Below are 24,510 nucleotides of genomic sequence, written 5' to 3'. Positions count from 1 at the left end.
CATTCATGTCATCAGGAAACGCGTCAGGAGAGACGTCAGTCCCATCATTAGGAGGGACAGCTACTCTGTCATTAGGAGGGTGCTAACTAGAGCATAGTAGGTGCTAATTAAAGCAATTGTTTAGTCATTTGCCTATAGCAGTCTGCCTCTCGATAGGAGGGGTCTGGTTAGGTTTAAAATTCCAGCTTTTGTGGCTTCTGTTTGTTCTTCTCTACAACGGTGAAGACAGAAGTCAGACTACCAGAGCAGGAATTTTAGCTGAGGAAGCTTCTGCGATTTGAAGCAAAACGTCCTTGCGTCAAGCAACCCAGTCCAGTCGAAGATTCAAGCTTCTCTACTGCGTTCAGGGTGTATTGGCAGCTGCCTGCTGGCCACAGTGAAGTACTGGGTCCCACTGCCCTCTGATTCCTGCTCAGAGAAGAAATGCTTGTCTAATTTTAAGTAAAATATTAATTGACCCGGATCTATTTAGGTGTCATATAAAACAAAAAATGAATGTCTATTTGTGTGAAAAAAGAATATTTTAATTTAAGATGGAACTAACTCCTCATTTAATGGTACATTCCATCTTTCAACTCATGCAAATATGTTTACTATCACACTCATTTGCATACTGTACTTTACAGTAGCTGTTGAGTGAAATCAAATCATCATTGTATGTCATTCATGAAAGTTGCACCATTTGCTACACCTGTTGAAAACAAATCATTTTAGTTTTCTTCTAAGGAAAACATGTTTGTGGTGACTAGACGAAAGCACCAGCTTATGCACAGTGTGATGTGACTGAGACTGGGATCTGAAAGTGCACCTGCTGGTTTCACAAACACTCATCTACTTGCTTGTTACACCGGTCTTTTATGCCTCACTCCCTCATTCCGTTTATATTTCCTCCTCTGTATTCCCTCACTTTCCTCCCTGTGCAAGATCTGCACTCAGTCATGCACGCTGCTTCCTTCCTCAGCCCCCTCCATCCTTTTGAAGTAAACTCTCCTCCCTCAGGAACAAGGGGGTCTCTCAGGTGGTGGTGTACAGTGGAAACCTCCTGGAAGCTTGTTTTTGTGCAATTTGCAGAAGCCTTTAAGAGCCATTATTTTTAAAGTTCAGGCAGGTTTACATTAGGGTGTGATTCAAGCCGACTCGGATTTCAACGAAACTTGGCTTAGAGATGGAACCTACCAAGAAACAAACTTTCCCAAAATTTCACCCAATTTTGTTTAAATAATTATTGCACACTTTCTGTAAATCCTAGAAACTTCATTTCACTTCTCAAATATCACTGTGTTTGTCTGCTATATGATATATTTAACTGAAATTGCTGATCCAAACAACCAATGATTTATAAGGAAAATCATGGAAATCACCAGGGGTGCCCAAACGTTTACATACAACTGTATGTAAGATGAAAGAGTTTGCCTCCTGATGGCGCTGAATGTTGCACCACTTGAAAGATGGGAATTTAATGAAATACCAGTTTTTGCGTATTTTTGTGCTTTGAACTTTGATGACCCCTGGCAAGGCCACCATTTGGTTTTCACTCCAAAAATTTGGGAAAGTTCGTTTCTTGGTAGGTTCCATCTCTGAGCTATGTTTCGTTGAAATCTGAGTCGGCTTGAATCACAGCCTGCCTGATCTTTAAAAAAAAATTGTCTCTTAACACTGACATTCATTGTTGAAAGTCGGTGAAGAAAAATCAAATGGATAGTTTTAACAATTCTTAAAAATGTGAAATAAAAGTTTAAATGGATTCCGCTCTAAAATATTTTTGTACCCCTCTGTCTTTACAGAGTTGCTGCAAATCTCTCTCGGAGCAATGATGGCCTTCTTTCAGAACAACTTTTGGGTAAGTGAACAAATCCTTCAAATGAGACCATATGTTGGTGAACGGGGAGTCTCTCTGCGACTGTTTATTGATGAAGCTTTTATTCTCTGGCTCATCAGTATGCGTCATTTTCACTTTGAGCTCACATGCTCTCAGTGGACAGATGAATCTGTTTCTGCTGCTTGTCAGGATCACAAAGGAAAACATTGCTACTCCTCCACTGACTTGCAGAAGTGATGCTTCAGTCTTGTCTTAAGATAAGAAGTGCAGTCTAAATATAGTTGACTCTCTCTCAAAATTCAAGTGATACACCTCACCTGAGTCTCCCTTGGTAACTGCACACTTTATTCCAAGGATCCTCTGGACAGACCAGGTACCAAAGCCATTCAGTCACCACTTTAGGTCACCAGTAGTCCTCAAAGTCTCCCAGCCATACAGTAAGACAGAAACCAGTTGGACAGCTTTGTTTGACTGCAGCAATATTGGCAATGGTGCGAATATTTAATAAGGTGAAAGCTGGAACATAACAGTCAACGAGGCGAAGCAGAGTTGAATGGTATGTTCCAGCTTTCACCGAATCCAAAAATCATGTCAGCTTTTCATCTGTACAGATCATGCATCCAGACTGCTTACAGCAAAGTGGATTGTGTGTGTGCGTGCGTGCGCGTGTGTACTACCCCAAAAAAAGACTGTGTACATCCTCATGGCAGTGAAAAAAAAAATCACGCCAGAAATGAGTCCAGTTTTTCATTCTGACTTCCTGCCAACAGCCTCCAGACAGTGCAGTGGATTTGTTTAGTGTGTCTGCGTGCGTTGTGTGTGTGTGTTTGTGCGCGCGCGTGTAAGCACGTGTGCAGAGTGCAATGGTACCAAATGTATGGAACCAAATTTGAACTCTGAATGGAACCAAACGGCACTCTAAATGCAATGCAACTCAAATGGGATGAATAATCCATGTTATGTGACATACAAATCACCAATCAAATGACAAGGATCCACTCAGCCTTATATAAATTATATACACAACTAGTGTGCATGTGTATAGTGCAGAATAAGGGTGGGAGGTGTATTTTGTGTGCTTAGTTACACAGGTCTTTATTTGTATGACCTTATCTATTGTATTGTCAAAGTGTCTTTGTATATGCAGTGGCTGGAGTTTCCATTTGTTTGCTATACCCGCCTACTCCAAATAAGGGACATAGGGGATTGGAGCCTATCCCAGCAGTCATAAGGTGTGAGGCAGGATACATCCTGGACAGGATGCCAGTCTATCGCAGGGAATTGAGTTATTTAAAAAAATACAAAATGACACACCAAGTTTTTGCATGTGTCCACATATAGTTCTCAGATATAGAATTGTATATGCATCAGATGGACGGACTGGGGGGTAAACGAGGTCAACATAGTCACTGGATGTCGGTATTGGTAAGCTCCATAACTAGACGTAAATCATTCGTTGATTTAGGTCCGTCGGTGCAGACCCTGAGTCCTACTCCAGTCTCCATGTTGGTGCCCCCTGGATTCCAACCAAAAGGAGAGGACGACTGCGGGTGCTTGGCGCAGTATAACCAGGCTTGTTCCGGGCGGGTGGGGCTCGTTAGCCATGGTCGGCTGCTCACCTAGGAGAGGGAAACTCCGATAATAAACCCACAGGCGGGAGGGGCTTGTCAGCCATGGTCAGCAACCTACCTAGGAGAAGGACACTCTGACGTCAAAACTATGACTCGAGGACCTCACTGTCACCGTTCCAGCCTGCTAAGCCATGGCAGATGAACTTCATGTTTATAGGATGGGGCCAGTTTGCGCGCACTGTACTTCACCTTAAAACTCCCCATCTGACAAACCAAAACCCTGCAGCAATGGGAATGGGCGAATGCAGCAGGAGGAAGATGCCACTGGAAGCCGTAGTCTCAGTCCTGCATGCAGGCGGCTCAGGACTTTGGTCGCCTGGTTGTCGACCCGGAGCTAACGACACCACTCGGCAGCATCCTGAGTGACGTGGCAGCCTTTTTTAAGGAGAACACTGCTCACTCCACATGTAGAGGGGTGTAGAAAAGGTCGCCTAAACAAAGTTCGTTTCCTCTATACCCAGTTGGCTAGCTGCGGTCAACAGGCATCTTCACAGCGGTCGAAGAAACATGAAATCAAATTCTAAGAAAAGCAAGCAGAACCTGAAAGTAGCCTGCAAGAATGTTAGGAATATGCTTGACAAGGCTGACAGCAGCCGCCCGGAACGCCGTTCCGTTCTTATAGCACATGAACTCTCTCGTCTCAACATCGACATAGCAGCTCTCAGCGAGGTCCGCTTCGCTGATGAAGGCAGCCTCAAAGAACAGGGTGCCAGCTACACCTTCTACTGGTCCAGGAAACCATCAACTGAAGGCACATGTCTGTAGGACTCATGGTGAGGAACTCCATCGCCTCCAAATTGGAAAGGCTGCCGACTGGCCACTCAGACTGCATTATGTCCATGAGTCTACCACTAGATAGTAAGCATCATCCTATGCTCTTCAGTGTCTATGCCCCGACCCTTCTGGCAGATCCTGCGGATATAGACAGTTTCTGTTCAAGTCTGCGCAGACTAGTGAACAACACTCCCACATGCGACAAGGTCGCAGTCCTCGGCGACTTCAACGCACAAGTGGGTACGGACTCCAATGCCTGGAAAGGAGTCCTCAGAAGACATGGCGCTGGAAACTGTAATGACAACAGGCACCTTCTGCTCGAGTTCTGTGCAGAGTACGAATTTGTCATCACCAACACCATCTTCCAACAGAAAGACCGTCTGAAAACAACCTGGATGCACCCCTGGTTCAAACATTGGCACCTACTTGACTATGTGCTCATGCGCCAACTGGACGTGAGAGATGTCCTACACATAAGAGTGATGCCCAGTGCAGAATGCCGCACTGACCATCGTCTCGTCCGCTGCAAGCTCAAACTGCAGTTCAAGCCTAAACCTAAAGCCTAAAGTAAAGCAATTTGACATTGGCAAACTGTGCTGGGGGATGGTGAAAACCAAGTTCCAAGAAGACCTGCAGCAAACGCTCAAATCTCCCTGCACTGATGTCCCCACCCCAGACATCCTGTGGGAGAACCTGAAAACAGCCAACACTTTTTTGGTTTTGCACTGGGAATAACAACATTGAGTGTTTTGCAGCACAGAGTCATAAAAAAAATGTAAAATGTGAAAATAAATTAAATGGTTATATTCATTCAGTGATTTGTACTATAGAGTTATTTTCCTTTTAACTTCATCAATTTTAGATTATTTTTTATTCAAAATTGCTGAATTTTCACATTTGCCGTTCAAATACTGAGAAGAGACGTACGGTGAGGCAGAATCCAGCTGTGCCTCACCTTGGATTGCGCAATCACTAGGTTAACTGCTGGCATGCTATGCAGTGACTGTCGCTCTGCATGTCACTATTAAAATGGTCAAACACTTTGGCTGTATGAACTTAAATTCCATAGTTTAGCTGATGTACATAATGTACAGTGTTTTTTTTGTTTTGTTTTTATCAACAACTGTATGTGTGTGTAACGTGTTTCGTTTACTGAGCGATCATAAAACGGTGGCAAAAAGGCACTAGGTGATGCATGCAGTTCTCCTGCCTCATGTTGGGGGCACTAGTGATCCCAGGGATTCTTCTTGCAGCAACTCCTCAGCTGCAGAATAAGTGACAGCTTATTGTGTGCTACAGTTTGTATATGTAAAGAATGCTGATATAAGATTTTACACATAACCCGTCAAATGGTGAATAAGCTACTCTGTGGGGTTCATGTGTTTGTAAATCTGATTGTGATGAAGTCATTGCCTCACCAGCCATCAACCTCACTGCACGTCACTGGTCACGTGACATGGACTAGTCGACCTATTTGTGTTGCATTTCATTTAACGTGCTATTTGGTTCCATTTAGTGTGCAGTTTTCCATTGCACGCTGCGAACCCCAGGCATTTAGCTAAACATGCGGAGTTTGTTTTGCTGACGGACAACGATTTGAAGGCACTAATTGACGGACCTAATTCTTTTTCTTCTTCTAAAAAAAAGAAATCCACTCCGCTGTAAGCCATCTGGAGGCATGAAGAGCTGTTTGGATGAAAAGCTTACGTGATTTTTTTTACAGGACTGAGGAACTGCACCATGAAGCGCTGTGAAAAGCCTTTTTTTTTTTTTTTTTCTTTGGAAGTACGAAGTCAGTGCGCATTACCGGACTACGTCACAATTTTGGACTTGTGTTTAAAGTTTGTGTTGGACTTTAGCAGCAGTGGAACACCAAAATGTAAGTCCCTTTTCTGTTGTTTATAAAATAATAAAATATCAAATGACAAGGATCTATTTTAGCTGTTATATAAAACAAATAATGAATGTTTTTACATTCTTTCAATGTAACAAATATTTAATTCGGTGAAAGCTGGAACATACCATTCAATGAGGCCTCATTGAATGGTATGTTCCAGCTTTCACTGAATTATTCATACCTTTGAACTCATAAACATACTAACATATAGCATGAAATTTCACTGATGAAGAGGAATGAATGAAGACTTAAATAAACCAATGTATGCTGGTGATGACATTGGGCATCATAATGCAAAAACATGGACACACCACCATGAATTGCAGCTTTAAATTGCCTGAAAACTACAACTTGAAAATCACTGGATTTATTGTGTCACACAGCATTAGCTTGTATGTGTAGGTTTAGTTTGTGAGCTGATGTCCATCACCTCACAGAACTGGTTACGATTAATCACAGCCCATTTTTACCTCTAAAAAGTACAGGAGTACTTCATAAACTAATAACTTCCCAAAGACATTTTAATTAATCAATGCATTAATTAACTGTCTCATTAGGATGTTTACTCAGATGTGTAAGCATGGGGAACAACACCACTTTCTGTTCTATGGTCTCTCTTTTGTCCTCCCCAACCTGTTCAGCTCCATCCTTGTGTATGCATACCTGGTAGATCTATTTCAGGTGTGCCCTACTTATTCTGTGTCACCCCCATCAGACTGAGAAAAGTTCTTTAGTGCAATTTTACTGTTGCAAAAAACTAAACTAAATAAAAAACTAAATTAACTTTTGAAGCATAAATGAGGTTCAAATAGTAAAATACTCTTATAACTTGGAATGTCTGAGGTTTCTAATTCTGTGTTTATTACCCAGGGCCAAAATATGGCCATCAGGTATTGCTAAGACTTTGTGTCCATCCGTCCATCTATCCTTCCTTCCATCTGTGCTCAGCATATAGCCCTGTCACATCTTGATAGTTTAGCCAGAGAATGCAGACTGTATTAAAAACGCTGGCATGCACGGGTGTACATCTAATAAATTATGCAGCTGTCACACCATGATGATTTAGCCAGCTTATACTGACAGCTCCATTTCCACAGAGCAGTCCGGGTCAGTACTCCACAGCACGGTGCGGGTCAGAACAGTTAAGTCTGGCTTGCTTTGTGTTTCTATTGCTGGCAGAACTCTTTTGTTTAGCAGGTGGAACACATAAATATTGACAAGCACATCATCAAGCATGCATACACTGTCGCAATGTATCTCTTTACACAGAGGCAAGACAGAGTAATTTAACATTATTTTATTTTTGTCTTGGCGGATCATGAGATTTATTTTCATTGCGTACAGAGTGCAGAACTATCAAGTGATGGCTGTGTTAAACACTGACGTGAATGAATGAGGCATTGTGACTCTTTTAAAATAAGTTAATTTTCTTGTTGTGGAGCAAAGCATGTGTTGCGGCCTGATTGGTTCCCCCGGCTCCGTCTGATCAGTCCCCCTGCCTAGTTCAGGCTCAGAAACGCACCGGGAGTAGAAAAAACACCAAGGGACTTCATTTAAAATGCTATGTTTCTTCAGCCATGACAAGGAGCTGTATGTTCAGATGTCGTTTTTCAGAACGTCAGTACACTTTATGTTGATACGTTTTTGTCAGGCTGTGATGTTGAATCCGACTGAAACGACGTAACAGGTAAGATTAATTTACTCTGTGTGTGAATGGGATTTAATGTTTGAAACAGTCTGTTTGTATGCGGACTGCAGCTTTAAGCCAATCAATGGACAGCAATAATGTACGTATTTCTACTTTTGAGTAACTTAAAAGAAACATGTGTCAACAATCGCTTACAACTTAGGTCCCACATGTGCAGAACGTATGAGTTATACAACCCCTGGCAAAAATTATGGAATCACCGGCCTCGGAGGATGTTCATTCAGTTGTTTAATTTTGGAGAAAAAAAGCAGATCATAGACATGACACAAAAACTAAAGTCATTTCAAATGGCAACTTTCTGGCTTTAAGAAACACTAAGAAATCAAGAAAAAAAAACTGTGGCAGTCAGTAACAGTTACTTTTTAAGACCAAGCAGAGGGAAAAAATATGGAATTACTCAATTCTGAGGAAAAAATTATGGAATCATGAAAAACAAAAGAACGCTCCAACACATCACTAGTATTTTGTTGCACCACTCTGCCTTTTATAACAGCTTGCAGTCTCTGAGGCATGGACTTAATGAGTGACAAACAGTACTCTTCATCAGTCTGGCTCCAACTTTCTCTGATTGCTGTTGCCAGATCAGCTTTGCAGGTTGGAGCCTTGTCATGGACCATTTTCTTCAATTTCCACCAAAGATTTTCAATTGGATTAAGATCCGGACTATTTGCAGGCCATGACATTGACCCTATGTGTCTTTTTGCAAGGAATGTTTTCACAGTTTTTGCTCTGTGGCAAGATGCATTATCATCTTGAGTCATCTTTATAAATCTCATTGGAACGGCACCAAACAAAAGTTCCAGCATCATTGCGTGATGATTTACCCTCTTTTAAGAGTTTGATAATCCTCTCCTTTGTTTCAATTGACATCTCTCATGTTGGAGCCATGATTCATATCAGCCCACTTGGTGCAACAGCTCTCCAAGGTGTGATCACTCCTTTTTAGATCCAGACTAATGAGCAGATCTGATTTGATGCAGGTGTTAGTTTTGGGGGTGAAAATTTACTGGGTGATTCCATAATTTATTCCTCAGAATTGAGTGAGTCCATATTTTTTTTCCCTCTGCTTGGTCTAAAAAAGTAACCGTTACTGACTGCCACAATTATTTTTCTTGTTTTCTTATAGTGTTTCTTAAAGCCAGAAAGTTGCCATTTGAAATGACTTTAGTTTTGTGTCATGTCTGTGATCTGCTTTTTTTTCTACAAAATTAAACAACTGAATGAACATCTTCTGAGCTGGTGATTCCATAATTATTGCCAGGGGTTGTACACTGGTATGTCAAAAATATTGTGCATGCCCAAAATTTTTCAGGTACTCGATGTATTACGACATATCAGCGTGCTTCAATGTGCTCTTAACTTATACAAAACTTTTTTTTAATATAGTCAGCATATGCTGGCTAAATTGTCATGGTGTAACAGGGTGGATAAGTCCAGTCCTATTACTGTGAGGGTTTTCAAATTCATAGGACCATTCTTAGGACACAAACTTTAGACAAGTTCAAAGATGGGTAACCTTGAATTCTAAGGGCCCTTTCACACATAACATGAAGTTGGGTGAAAGAAGCACAAACGGCTGAAAAAGGGCAAAAAAAAACAAACAAAAACAAGTTGGGGAGCCGCAAAACATTTCACCTGCTGTTGGGAGGTACTCACGGTCGGACAGGCCTGAATGATTTCGCAGAGACTGTTTCGTGGCGACTGTTGGACACAGTGCGAGCATGTGGAAGGTGTGATACCACATCGCGCACGAACAGCAGCAGCAAATGTACATAAATCAACGAAAATTTATACACAATAATGAGGGAACAAGGAAGTAATGAAATGATGTGGATGAGTTTTACTGCCTTTTATTTGTTCCATGACTGACCTGATGCGCACGTTTCAGGAACACATCAGTCAGGCTGGGACATGATGGTCGGGCCCTGCACGTTGCTATTGCAAGTCACGTGACCAGCCTGTCCGGTTAACTGGCACTGTGACATGCAGGTGGGCTGAGTTCTTATTTGCATCTCTGTTGTGGTGGTGTGGGTTTGCGATATTGCCATGGTGTCAGCTGGGCCATTATGGACATGACAGCAATCCAGCTGTGCGCACTTTGCTGACCGCAATCACACTGCACGGCATCCACCGTTTGCAACCTCAGCCGCACCTCGACCATAGGCTCGTGGGGGGCACACATGCCGTGCGAATGCTGTGAACATGATCAGATGGCAGTGCGACCTCATCTTACCTGCCGTTCGAATGGGTTTTCGACGTGAGCGGCACGCGAATAGAGAGTGCATGTGCCGTGCCCAAATGTATATGGTGAGTGCTGTACGAGACATTTGAGTACAGCTCCAATTTTCCATGAGTGCCATTCGACTCCGCCTGTGTGTGCCATTCTGCCTCAGTCGTGTTCTGTGTGAAGTGGCCCTAAAGGGTCAAAAGGTCACATTCTTTCTACACACTCAGCATAACTCCAATGCTAGTACTGCCAGGGTCTTCAAATTCACAGGGAGCATTCTTGGGATGTAGACCTGGGTTCAAAGATGGCTAACCTAGGGATGCACTGATCCACAGTTTTTCACTTTCCGATAGCTGAATTTGGATATCTGCCGATACTGATACTTTTCCGATCCGATACCAGAGCTCTTTGCTTTAATATTATTATCATCATTATTGTTGATTTTATATGAGGATTTTCTTTAAAAGGAGACCTGAAAGTTGATACAATTTGCCAGAAGGCGTATCTAATATGAAAGCCTAGATTTGATGTTTTGGTGAAAGAATTACGTAGTACTATTTTTTTTATAGACATTTATAGCCTTATTTTTATACACTTAAAGAGGAAAAAACAGCACTCCCTCTCCCTGTCTCCCTTTCTGTCTCTCTCTCTCTGTGTCTCCCTTTCTTCTCTCTCTCGCTTGCTCTCTCGCTCTCTCTCTCTGTCTGTCTTTCTCTCTTGCTGTTTAAGTGCTGCACAAACTTTGAACTTTTGGGAAACACGAAGCCTTTCAACTGTAAAATAAATATAATCAGCGACGCTCACTTGCAGGATTTTAATGGAGATTTTTTTCCCTTTCAGCCGACAGAATCTCTGTTCGGCTTCTCCTCCTTGGCTGCAGGCTGAGCTGGAGTTTTACAGCCTGGGACAGTGAAGTGGCTAACTTTTTAGCACACATTTTCAGAAACAATTCAGTTATTTTTTTGGAAAATCCGTGCTCAGTGAACAGACAATTTGAAACCGAAAGCTGGGCAGAAATTTGCAGCTATCCGCAGCTAGAACGCTGCAGAAGAGAGCTCTCTCAAACAGCCCGACTTCAGAAAACCTCCTTCTCTCCTCCTGTTAGTCGGCAGTAAACAAGCAGAGAGCAAACAGCAGTTGAGTGGATTCACCGTGGCTCTTCTCCGGTATTGGAAAATGTCGTGGGTTGGATTGGTATTTTCCGATATGTGAATTACGTAGGTATCTGAACCGTTGTTCGATTCATAGATGATGAGTTGGATGATGAGTTGGACTGGTTGATTATACATTTGTACTTATGTGACATTATACAGTAAGTAACAACTCATCAAACTTAAACTGTTATTCTGTTAATAACTGACAGAACAGTAACCAGAAATTGTTCTGAGAACTGGTTAACAATTTATTTTACTAGAAATTGTGCACATTCTTTTTCCAACACGCCAATCATGTGGACTTGTTAATTTTTTTTGTTCTCTGTTTTGTAGCTCTAACTGAATGTCCTTCAGCTCTGAGAACCAGGGATTGGTATTTTCCATTATCTTGTGATATTTCATAGAGTAGTTAATTAATTTATTGATCTAAAAAATCAGGAATTATAATGGGCTGTATCCCTAACACCGTAAGATCGACAAAATAAGGGTTTACCTTTTAGATGACTAAATCTGAGACTAAAACTGTACTGACAAGTTGAGATGTTGGAATTTAAAGTGGGAAAATTCACTTTATTTACTGTGCACGTATGTGTGAAATAGATGTCACAGTTTTTTCCTGCTGAAAATCCATGTTCGATTTGTGTTTAGTGCAGGGTTTATGCTTTTGGCATTGCTACAGAACAGCAGATCTGCAGGCAAATGCAAGAAGCTGGAACAGAACCAGTGCTCTTCATGTCTGGCTGCAGAGACTCTGCTGCCAGACATGAACAGCAGGCAGGAAGAGAACGTTAAAGAAAAATACTATGTGTAGATTTTTCTTACAGTGCCTGCCTCTGACATATATGAAAAAACACATTTTCTTGACAACTTCAGATTATATTGTGCACTCTTAGAGTGTGTTTTTAGCTCGACCTGATTTGAGAAACTAGTATCTGTGTAATGTAAATTAACTCTATAGTTAATTAGCCACTTGGGAACAAATCGCACACAGCCTCTTCTCCTTTGGCTGAAGAACATTCACTGTCAACAGCCACTCACAAAGCCTCATAACACACTGTCCATTTCCATTAAGTACACAAAAGCTGTGCTCACAGAGGGAAGCTTGTCCACTATAATTACCAGTAAGTGAATCCCCAGTAAATTAAGGCAATTTTGAGCCTTAGCAGTCTGGTTGGTTTCTCTGTCCAAATTGTTGCTGGCTGGAATTGAAAGGATTTGGTATAATTTTAATGTCAAAATCCTGGAGTAAGCTGTTCACCCCCAAATCATGAATTATCCGCAACATGTGAAATGCAAAACGTGAATACTGAAAAAATATCTTCCAAAATGTGAACGGGCATCTCGCATAATGTGAATTTCTTTTTTTTTTTATAATTCAAGTTTTTATTGAACTTTTCTTAGGCTTGGTGCATGGCAAATTAAAGAACTTTTGTCATACAGGAGTGAGTAGTATATGCTTTAAAAATTGGCTCCAGTAACAGACTCCACACATTTGACCCAAAAATAGGCAATAAGTACAAAAAGTATAAATCAGTGAGTGCATGATGATTATCCACTGATACCATCACATATACATACCTGCACAACCCCCCATACCTAAAATACCTCTGTGTACATCATCTAGACATGTTGCTGAGGTATACAGTATTACAGAATCCCACTTGGGGGAAACACACCAGAACCAAAATCCTAGTGGGGGGTCATTATTTACCTTTATGTAATTCCAAAACCTGTCCCAAAGGGTCACCCCCTCCTCCCTGTCATCACTTAGTCTACTAAGCATACATTCATAGGATGCAGTTGCAGTCATTGCACATACCCATTCTTTCACTTGTGGCGTTTCTGGTGCCTTCCAATGTCTTAAGATGACTCGACAAGCTGTTGTTATACCCACCTAAATTACAGAAAAGTTACCTTTGGTTATATTGGGTAACTGGGACCTATCCCCCAGCAAACAGAGCTCTGGACTTGAGGGAATCTCTGCTCCAAGCCAGTCACTTAAAAAATTTAGAACCTGAGTCCAGAAGGGTCTAATCAAGACACATTCCCACATACAATGGAGGAAGGCACCAGTTTCTCCCTTGCATTTCCAACACAAATCATGACCCAAACGTTTCATCCTATGCAGTCTGGATGGTGTGTAATAGTATCTATGTAATACATTATATTGTGTGAGTTTACCCCTCACCTCTCTCACATATTTACCACAATCAGCCACAATTACTGCCCATCTATCACTGTTAATCTCTCCACCAAGTTCGCTCTGCCAAATCATCTTTAACTGATTAGAGTCAGTACTGAGGGAAGAATTAGCACTTTTATAAAATTGTGAGGCTTTTCATTTACCAAGTGGAAGTTTCATATAATCAATTATCACATTATCAGTAATATTATATGGCTTTGAGGTAATGCAACTCCTCATTTGCAAGAATTTTCAAAAATTTTCTTTTCCCACCAGATCAAATTTCTTCAACAGCTTGTCATATGACAAAAACACCCCATCTTCAAATAGATCTTTAATGGTGCTCAAACCCTTAGCGTGCCATTGTTTCCAATACACAGGCTTCTTCCCAAGACAAACATCTGGATTATTCCACAATGATGAATATCTTTGTAGAGTGTGTGTGAGTTTAAACATTTTATGTACTTTGGTCCAAACATCCCTTGAATGTAAAAGTATTGGGTTTGTAATGTTGGACAACCTTTGTGATAATACTTCTATAGGTTGGAAGGGCGAACATATCTCCTTTTCTACCTTCATCCACGCTGTTTCATCTTCTGCAGCCTGCCAGTAGCTTGCTATTTTAGCCATCTAAAAAGCAAAATAATACAATCTAAGATCTGGCAGACCAAGCCCTCCCTTCTCTTTATGTGCACATAACTTTCTCAGTTTAATTCGTGGTCTTTTCCCAGCCCATAAGAAATGTTTTATTACATCATCCAGTTTCCTAAATATGTTAGATGGTATCTTAATTGGTAACATCATTGCCACATAGCTGAACTGTGGGCCAATTATCATTTTTACAATATTGATTAATTAATTAATTAATTAATTAATTAATATATTTTTTTCCCCCACAATGTTAGTTTTAGTTTTTCCCACTTATCAAGGTTTGTTTTTATCTTTTGAAATAAAGGATTCAAGTTTAGTGCCACTATTTCGTCTGTATCCTCATAGAGTTTGATACCAAGATACTTCATTCCCTGTCACACCCATCTAAAATTAAACTTTTCCACCATAGATGAAGTACATGATTTGGAGAGAGGCATTGCCTCAGATTTGCTCCAATTAATGGAGTAGCCTGAAAATTTTGAAAAAAATTGAATGGTGTCCATCAGGTGTGGTAGAGAAGTCAAAGGTTCAGATATTACTGCTAAAATGTCATCAGCGTATAGTAATCATTTATGTTCAGTGTCTCCTCCCCTTACACCTCTTATTCCAGGGTGTGCTCTAATAGACACTGATAGAATCTCTAAAAAGATGATGAACAATAATGGGCTCAGTGAGCATCCCTGTCTAGTTCCCCGGGTCAGATTAAAGAAAGGGGAAATGATTCCATTTGTCATCACTGCCGCCTTGGGTTCTTTATACAGAATTTTTATCCATTTAATGAAATTGGAGTTGAAACCAAAATGAGATAGGGTGGAGAACAAAAATTGCCACTCCACCCTATCAAAGGCTTTCTTGGCATTTAAGGAGATAGCAGTTATAGGAGTATTTTGAGATTGGCTCAACCACATTAAGTGTAACAGGAGTCTAACAATATCAGTTGTATTTTTCATGAAACCAACCTGACTGGGATGAATGATGATCGGTAAAACCAATTGTAAATGTGTCGCTAAAATTTTTGTAAGGATCTTACCATCAAGATTGAGCAGACTGATAGGTCTAAAATTGGAAGGCTCTGCTGCGTCTTTACCTGTTTTGGGAATTAGTGAGATTACCGCTTCGTTAAAAGTTGGAGCTACACGACCCCTATCAAATATCTCTTGATACACCCTTTGTAACACTGGAACAACAATATCTGCAAAGATTTTATAATATTCCACTGGGAGTCCGTCATAACCCGGTGACTTCCCATTTTTCATTGAAAATATTGCTTTTCTTATTTCATCCATGGTTATAGGTGATTCCAGAGCAGCTGCTTCCTGTGGTGGGAGCTTAGGTACATCTATATTAAAGAGAAACTTTTCCATATCTTCTGGTGAGACACCACATCTTCCATATCTTCTGGTGAGACACCAGAAGATATGGAAGATGTGTATAACTTCTCATAATACTGTTGGAATATTCTATTTATATCTTTAGCATCAAAAAATTGCACATCCCCCTGTTTTATAACCGGTATGGTATTAGCAAAAATTTTTTCTTTCACCTGTTTGGCTAATAATTTCCCCATTTTTTTTCCCCGCCTTCATAAAAGTTTGTTTTCAACCTATAAAGTAGCATATTCTGCTTTCTTATTATAGATATCATGTAAAGAGTATTTAAGCTTACAGATTTCTTGAAATTTCCTATTAGAGAAGTGTTTTGACAGATCTAATTCCTTATCTTTTATCTCCTTCTCCAAATCTTTAATCCTGCTAATGTTCTCTCTTTTCTTTTTAGTGGCTTGTGCTGTAAATTTTCCTCTCATATATGCCTTTGAGGCTTCCCACACAGTGGTTATTTCTTCAGTACTAGTAAGTCCCTTCGGCTGCTCCCTTGTTTGCACTTGGGGTCGCCACAGCAAATCCAAGGTGGATCTGCATGTTGAATTGGCACAAGTTTTATGCCGGATGCCCTTCCTGATGCAACTCCACATTACATGGAGAAATGTGGCAGGGGTGGGATTTGAACCCAGAACCTTCTGAACTGAAACCAAGCACATTAACCACTTGGCCACCACCCCTGCTGGTTATTTCTTCAGTACTACCAATGTTAATTTCAAAAAAGGTTTTTAAATCTTCTTCCATTGTCTTTTTAAAAGTTGAGTCCGACATCAAGCCAATATTTAGTCTCCATCTGCCTCTCCTTTCAGTTTTCGGATTGGCCTTAATGAACAATTCGACTGGTGCATGGTCTGTAAGGGAGATTGCCTTTATGCCACAGTCAGCCACGTTATCTGCCAGGGAAGTACTTATCAGAAAGAAATCTATTCTGGAGTAAGTTTTGTGGCAGTGGGAGAAGAAAGTAAAATCCTTCACTTTTGGATTTGTCAGCCTCCATATATCTACGAGTCCTACATCTCTACTCAACATATGTAGGGCTTCTCTCTCCTTGGTCATGATGGGTCATGAATGTACTCCTATCCATTACTGGTTACATAAGTTCATTAAAAACCCCAGCTAGGACAATTTTGCCCTCCGCATCTCCTAATATTTTATTCACCCTATGGAAAAAGTTTGGATCTCCCTTATTAGGTGCATATATGTTACATAATACAAGAAGCACTCCCTCAGCGACTGCTTCCACACAGATAATCCTTACCTCTGCATCCTTAATTTGTTTTAACAAAATAAAACTTACATTCTTGCGGACCAGAATCAGAACACCATTACGCTTGTTTGAAAATGGACTATGGAATATATGTCCCACCCATCCCACTTTAAATTTCTCTGCCTCCAGACCTTGCATGTGGGTTTCCTGTATCATCACAATGTCTGCCTGGCTGTTTTTTAAGAATGATAATATCTTCCTCCTTTTAATAGGACTACTGCATCCATTTATATTCCAAGAAATACACTTAACTGATCTACTTGTCATGTTTTCTTTTTCATTTGAAAATAAAATTAAATAATAATAATATCAATAGTAAATAAAAGGAGAAAGGGGTAAGATAAATATTCTATGCTTTTAATGTCTGTCTGCAACCATTTGTCAAAAAAGAAAAAAAATTACCAATTTTTGGTTCCTTATAATAACCACTTATGACACTGTACCTGCCTGTTCTGAACAAGAATAACAACACTCCAGTGTAACAGTGCAAACTCAACCTGCACACAGGAGTTAAAACAAAAGGAACGCTCCTTGCTGTTGAAAAAGAGAAAAGAAAAAGAAAGGGTTAACACACGTAAGGTCTATGGGATTAACGCCACTCCCATGGAAACCGCTGTGTGTCAGGAAAAGCCTCTGATTGGCCTGCACAGGGGTCGCTTCAGTTCAGTACAAAACGCACAGTCTTGTATTGGGTATAATATAAACCACATCTCACCTCACTCCTTTCATCTTAGTCCACATGTCCTCCCGATCACTGCTCATTAATGACTTTCTCTGCAGCTTTGACAGTATTGCAGCTCACGTTTTTTCCTCTCCATTTAAAGTGCAGCGTTGCTGGGAAAGCCAGTGTGTATCTAATGTCAAGCTCGTGTAATTTGGGCTTCACTGGTGTGAACGCTTTCCTCTTCTGCACCAGCTCTCTGGACATGTCCGGAAACACAGAAAGGCGACATTTTTCCCAGACGAATCCTCGCTTTGTCTTGGCTGCATTAATCATTGCATCCCTTGCAGATTGCCTCAAAAAATGAATCAGCACCAGTCTTGGAGGTTGATCTATATTCGGCATTGGTGCCACTTGCCTGTGCGCCCTCTCTATCTCCATCTCCCCGCCAGTTTCAACGCCGAGTCCCTCCGCCAGGATCTTTTGGACACAGTCAGGCAGTGTTCCATTAGTACCAAAAGTTTCCTTTAGTCCCACCAACCTTACGTTATTTTGTCTGCTTTGGTTTTCTAGGGCCTGCACTCGGTTCCACAGTTGTTCCGTCTGTTTATCCTTGCTCCCTTTGTCCTTCAGCAGCTGCTCCGACGTCTCCTCCAGGTGTGCGTTACGCTCCTCTGCCTCACCCAGCCTCTTCTGCATGGCCGTCACCATATTATTCAGCTCCGCCGTTGTTTGTTTAATCGAGGAAACGTTGGTTGCAACGTTCTGCAGCATGTCGTTCATCTTTGAAATTTCCGCAAATAGTTTTTCAAAACTATACGACGTATTAATAGGTGAAAAGGAAGCATCAGCAGCATCGTGGTCAGCTTCGTGTGCCGGGCCCCTCCGGGTAGACGGGCGAGGAGGATTTTTGAAGTACTTCGATGTCGCCATTTCTTCTAATCCTTTTCTTGACCGAGAGTATTCTATTTGAGCAATTAAGGTACTCAGAGTGCCCGTTAAAATACTTAAACATGTGCGTTTTTACAATAATAACTTTAAAAACAGCATGTGCAGGGCAGGAGTTCTCCTAAGTCGCGGCCATTTTGGATGCTGCACCCACGTGACTCAATGTGAATTTATTCAAGATTTGGTGTATGTGCTTGGCTGAGGAGCCAATGGTGCGAGAAGATACCATCTGCGGGATTATGACTGCACACATCTCACTTTCATTGCACCACGGGGCTTTGCGTCACCCCTCGACTCGCGCGTGCATAGTATGTAAACATTCTAAGGCTTGGTGAATTCTGCTTTATGATAACAGGAAGAGTCAACATTGAAAGATCAAAAAGTGACGTCAATATGAATGCTTGGCTACTACACGCCAGTTATCCATGTGGTAACTTTTCTGATACCTCTTGCTTAAAACCCAAAACATCAAGAGGATCGTGAGGCCCCACTTTCATGGTCTGTATTCATACTGAAAATCAAGATCAAGCAAGCTTTTCCCTTTTGCTCCACCGGAGGTTTCAGGTGTACCGCCCCAGTCAAACTCCCCGGACCGGGTCACGCCCAGCAGGGCTGGGTAATTGACACTCTCCTCCCCACCTCACCAGGTGTAGTGAACCCTCCCCCCCAAAAAAATGTTTTTGCGGAGATAGGGTTTGTGATCAAGATTTGCTGAAGTAATTAATCCCTAAAGAGAAATTCGTAAATTACTTAAACTCAAAGATAATATATGTCATGAATGATATCCACGTTTTGCGACTTACATTTTGCAAGACCTGCATTCATGTTTTGGGAGATATTTATTTACAATTTGCAGCAAAATTATTAATGGTTTGCGGATATTCACGGTTTGCGTAAATTTTTTATTAATAATTTGTAGCTAATTCGCAATCTTCAGCAGATTAACTTTTTGTGGGTCAAAACAAGCACGGGTGCCATTGGGCTTCAGGGCCTATGTAAGATTAATGTCAGTAAGATGTTATAGTTTTACTCAGCCTGTACTGTTTAACCACCTTTGTTATTGGTTAGAAAGCTTATCAAAGGTGATGTCTTTACCGAGGCCATTTTATTGTAAAACCCACCATTATGTTACTGTACTGGAGTTGTTCACTGCAGCAGTAGCAAGGATGTGTTGATACAAATGTGTTCTTGTACCTTGATGTACTGCCTTGGCCTGAAGGCACCTTGAAGCATTTTTCTAGGGATGCACCGATCCACATTTTCTCTCCAATCCAATCCCGAGAATTGAATTTTGATATCTGCCAATACCAGTAGTATTCTGATACCAGAGCTCTGTTTGCTTTAATATTATTATCATTGTTGATTTTTATATGAGGATATTTTGTATCCCCATTTATACACCTTCATGATGAAGTGCTTAGAGGAGGATTTTCATAAAAAGGAGACCTGAAATTTCAGCTACAATGTGCCAGAAAGTACATCTACGGTGCAGGCCTAGTTTTTTTTTTATTTATTTATTTATTTTTTTAGTTTTTTTAATTAAGCACTTTTATTTATTTTTTTGGTGGTTTCTTGTGGCATACATGTACTCGTACGCAATTTTTGGTGTGCCCCTGTAATAATTTCCCCCCCATTTGTGTTTTTTTTTTTTTTTTTTCCCCACAGCCACATCATAGACCACGGGCTGTTATTACGGGTGCCGGTGTTCTGTCGAGATGAGCTTGTAGCGGAGCACATTTACATGACCGTAATTATCAGATAACTGTTAGTAATCAGATAACAGTAATAATCTGATCTCTCGCATTTACATGCACCACTCACTCACTCATTTTCAACCACTTATCTGGGATCGGGTCACGGGGGCAACAGCTCCAGCAGGGGACCCCAGACTTCCCTTTCCTGGGCCACATTGACCACCACCGACTGGGAGATCCCGAGGCATTCCCAGACCAGTGTGGAGCTATAATTCCTCCACCTAGTCCTGGGTCCTCTCCGGGTCCCCCCCCAGATGGATGTGCCTGGAACACCTCCCTAGGGAGGCACCCTGGGGGCATCCTTACCAGATGCCTGAAACCACCTCAGCTGGTTCCTTTCAAGGCGAAGGAGCAGCGGCTCTACTCCGAGCTCCCCACAGATAACTGAATTTCTCATCCCATCTCTAAGGGAGACACCAGCCACCCTCCTAAGGAAGCCCATTTTGGTTGCTTGTACCCACGATCTAGTTCTTTTGGTCATTACCCAGCCCTCATGACCATAGGTGAGAATAGGAATGAAGATTGACCAGTAGATTGAGAGTTTCGCATTTTGGCTCAGCTCCCTTTTCGTCACAACAATACGGTAGAACGAATGCAATACCGCCCCTGCTGCGCTGATTCTTCGGCCAATATCGCGCTCCATTGTCCCCTCACTCATGAACAAGACCCCGAGGTACTTGAACTCCTTCACTTCCACTCAAAAAACAAAAAAAAGTGCTCAGTGAACATTAAAAAATTATGTAAAGTATTTCCACCCAAGTAAAATGCGTAATCCTAGCCAGAAACAATTTTATTGAGTGACCTAAGTGTAAATTTGTTGTGTCAACATGATGAATTGGCATTACACTTACCTAATTACCATGGTTCATTCCAACTATGTTTGAAAAGGTAAATGTAGACCTAAATGTAAATTTATTGGGTAAACATGATGAATTTGTGTTACTGTTGCTCAATTACCATGGTTTAGGCCAAAAAGATTTGTAAGGGCAAATGTAACAAAAATAAAACATAAGTTCCTTCAGCTTCTCCCTTGTTTGCGCTCTGGGTCACCACAGCAAATCTGAGGTTGATCTGCATGTTGAATTGGTACAGGTTTAACACCAGATGCCCTTCCTGACGTAACTCCACATTATATGGAGAAATGTGGCAGGGTTTGAACCGGTACTGAAACCAAGTGCACTAACCACTGGGCCACCACCCCTGCCCTGTAAGTACACTCAACAAAAATATAAACGCAACAATTTTGGTTTTGCTCCCATTTTGTATGAGATGAACTCAAAGATCTAAAACTTTTTCCACATACACAGTATCACCATTTCCCTCAAATATTGTTCACAAACCAGTCTAAATCTGTGATAGTGAGCACTTCTCCTTTGCTGTGACCACCATTTGCCTCATGCAGTGCAACGCATCTCCTTCGCATAGAGTTGATCAGGTTGTCAATTGTAGCCTGTGGAATGTTGGTCCACTCCTCTTCAATGGCTGTGCAGAGTTGCTGGATATTGGCAGGAACTGGTACACGCTGTTGTATACGCCAGTCCAGAGCATCCCAAACATGCTCAATGGGTGACATGTCCGGTGAGTATGCCGGCCATGCAAGAACTGGGACATTTTCAGCTTCCAAGAATTGTGTACCGATCCTTGCAACATGGGGCCGTGCATTATCCTGCTGCAACATGAGGTGATGTTCTTGGATGTATGGCACAACAATGGGCCTCAGGATCTCGTCACGGTATCTCTGTGCATTCAAAATGCCATCAATAAAATGCACCTGTGTTCTTCATCTATAACAGACGCCTGCCCATACCATAACCCCACCGCCACCATGGGCCACTCGATCCACAACATTGACATCAGAAAACCGCTCACCCACACGACGCCACACACGCTGTCTGCCATCTGCCCTGAACAGTGTGAACCGGGATTCATCCGTGAAGAGAACACCTCTCCAACGTGCCAAACGCCAGCGAATGTGAGCATTTGCCCACTCAAGTCGGTTACGACGACGAACTGGAGTCAGGTCGAGACCCCGATGAGGACGACGAGCATGCAGATGAGCTTCCCTGAGACGGTTTTTGACAGTTTGTGCAGAAATTCTTTGGTTATACAAACCGATTGTTTCAGCAGCTGTCCGAATGGCTGGTCTCAGACGATCTTGGAGGTGAACATGCTGGATGTGGAGGTCCTGGGCTGGTGTGGTTACATGTGGTCTGCGGTTGTGAGGCTGGTTGGATGTACTGCCAAATTCTCTGAAACACCTTTGGAGACGGCTTATGGTAGAGAAATGAACATTCAATACACGAGCAACAGCTCTGGTTGACATTCCTGCTGTCAGCATGCCAATTGCACGCTCCCTCAAATCTTGCGACATCTGTGGCATTGTGCTGTGTGATAAAACTGCACCTTTCAGAGTGGCCTTTTATTGTGGGCAGTCTAAGGCACATCTGTGCACTAATCATGGTGTCTAATCAGCATCTTGGTATGGCACACCTGTGAGGTGGGATGGATTATCTCAGCAAAGGAGAAGTGCTCACTATCACAGATTTAGACTGGTTTGTGAACAATATTTGAGGGAAATGGTGATATTGTGTATGTGGAAAAAGTTTTAGATCTTTGAGTTCATCTCATACAAAATGGGAGCAAAACCAAAAGTGTTGCGTTTATATTTTTGTTGAGTGTAGTTACAACTACTTTTAAAATGCTACAGTTACATGTTAACTTAACTTGTCTGTGTTGGATCAGCACAATTTATGCAGATACACCTTGGATTTGCTGTGGTGACCCTAATCACAAACAAGCGAGCAGTCAAAGGGACTTACTGTTTTTTTTGTTTTTTTTACATTTACCCTTACAAATCTAGTTGGCCAGACCCATGATAATTAACACTAACACAAATTTATCTTGTTGACTCAACAAACAGTAATTGCCACCACTCTCTGTTTTACATGCATCAGTAATCCGATAGTTACAAAAACCTGGTTTATATGATTTCAGGTCAGTTTCTTTGGAAGTAGAGAAAAGAGCAGCTTGTGAAGAAAAAGTATAGACTTTATAGAGAAAACACATCCCCCCCCAAGAAATTAGCTCTTTAGAATGATGAAACATGCGCAAATGTAAAAGATCAAAATAAATCTGATTTGTGGTATACATGTTTATAGGGCCATTGCTGGTAGGGATGCACCGAACCACATTTTTTTCACTTCCGATCCGATACCTGAATTTGGATATCTGCCGATACCAATAATATTCTGGTATCAGAGCTGTGTGCTTTAATATTATTATTATCATTATTTTTGATTGTGTATGAGGATATTTTGTATCCCCAGTTACAGCTTCATGATGAAGTTGTATAGAGAAGGACGTTCTTAAGAAGAAGAACTGAAAGTTCAGCTACAATTTGTCAGAAGGTACATCTGAGATATAAGCCTAGATTTGATGTTTTGGTGAAAGAATGAAGTACTTTTATTTTTTATATTTTTTGGTGGCATTTTGAAAATGCAAAAATGCACTTCTTCCTCAAACAGTACATGTACTTGTTTGTAATTTTGGGGGCAAAAAAAAAAAAAAAAAAAAAAAATCCAATCAAATCTTGATCAAAAAATGCCAGATCTTGGAAACAAAAGCAGAGACTTCATAGAGAAAAGACAGCTCTCCCCTCCCCCAAGAAGTTACCACTTAGAATACTAAAACATGCACCTTTCCGCATTTCCAAAGTGTCACAAAAACCACCAAAAACAAATAAAAATAATTTATTTATATTTGGAGTCAGTCTGGGTAAATTGTTGGACCCTTCCTCCCGTTTGTGATGAAACAGTCACAGCGACCAGCGTTAGTGCTCTGTCTGGTTGCAAACTCCCCAGCACGCCGCAGCAGCCTAGTAGAGTAGAGAGCAGCCAGCAAGACTTTCAGCACACACAGACGGGTCCTGTATCGGAAAGCTCTGCCATTTGTATCGGAAATTTCCAATCCGTGAATTACGTTTGTATCGGAAGTCGATACTGATACTGGACCGGATTGGCCCCACCCCTGATTGTTGGGTCAGTGGCTGAAATTTTATTTCTTAAATACCAGATAGCACTCCCGCCCTGAGTACATGTACCATTTTGAGGAAATGTCACAACCACAGAACAATAAATATTTGGAGTCAGTCTGAGTAAATATTCACACCCTTCTGTCAGCTCCTTTAGCCTTTCTGCCCCTGGCTAAAAATCCTTGTGTTCTTTAATGTGGTGCTTTTTCGAATGTTTGATTTATTTTGCTGTATTGTAGGTTGCGATGGAGCTTCCACCTCTCTGTAAAATGGTTTTGCAAACATTACATGTTGGTGTCTTTCTTTGCAGTGTTTCTAGTACAAAATATTTCCAACCAGCAGACATATACTCTTCAGTGCTCGCCTGCTAACTACCTGCAAACTGCGGAAGGGATTTCGTGAACGGAGGTGTGTCTTATTACTCCGCT

At 41.4% G+C, this 24,510-nt stretch overlaps 1 protein-coding gene across 2 annotated transcripts in view; it reads left to right on the top strand.

Moving 5' to 3' along the window:
• The window catches only part of fcho1 (FCH and mu domain containing endocytic adaptor 1), a 202,089-nt gene that overhangs the window by 54,326 nt on the left and 123,253 nt on the right, over positions 1-24,510 (top strand). For both annotated transcript variants that reach the window (XM_034180163.1, XM_034180161.1), the window contains exon 2: positions 1,785-1,840. In XM_034180163.1, coding sequence (XP_034036054.1) covers positions 1,811-1,840 — 30 coding nt within the window. In that variant the 5' untranslated portion in view covers positions 1,785-1,810. The remainder of the gene's footprint in view (positions 1-1,784; positions 1,841-24,510) is intronic.

The sequence above is a fragment of the Thalassophryne amazonica genome, chromosome 10 (genome assembly GCF_902500255.1).
Source record: "Thalassophryne amazonica chromosome 10, fThaAma1.1, whole genome shotgun sequence".
NCBI classification, from domain to species: domain Eukaryota; kingdom Metazoa; phylum Chordata; class Actinopteri; order Batrachoidiformes; family Batrachoididae; genus Thalassophryne; species Thalassophryne amazonica.
Note: the sequence above shows the minus strand (reverse complement) of the source record. Positions and strands in the feature narration are given on the sequence as shown.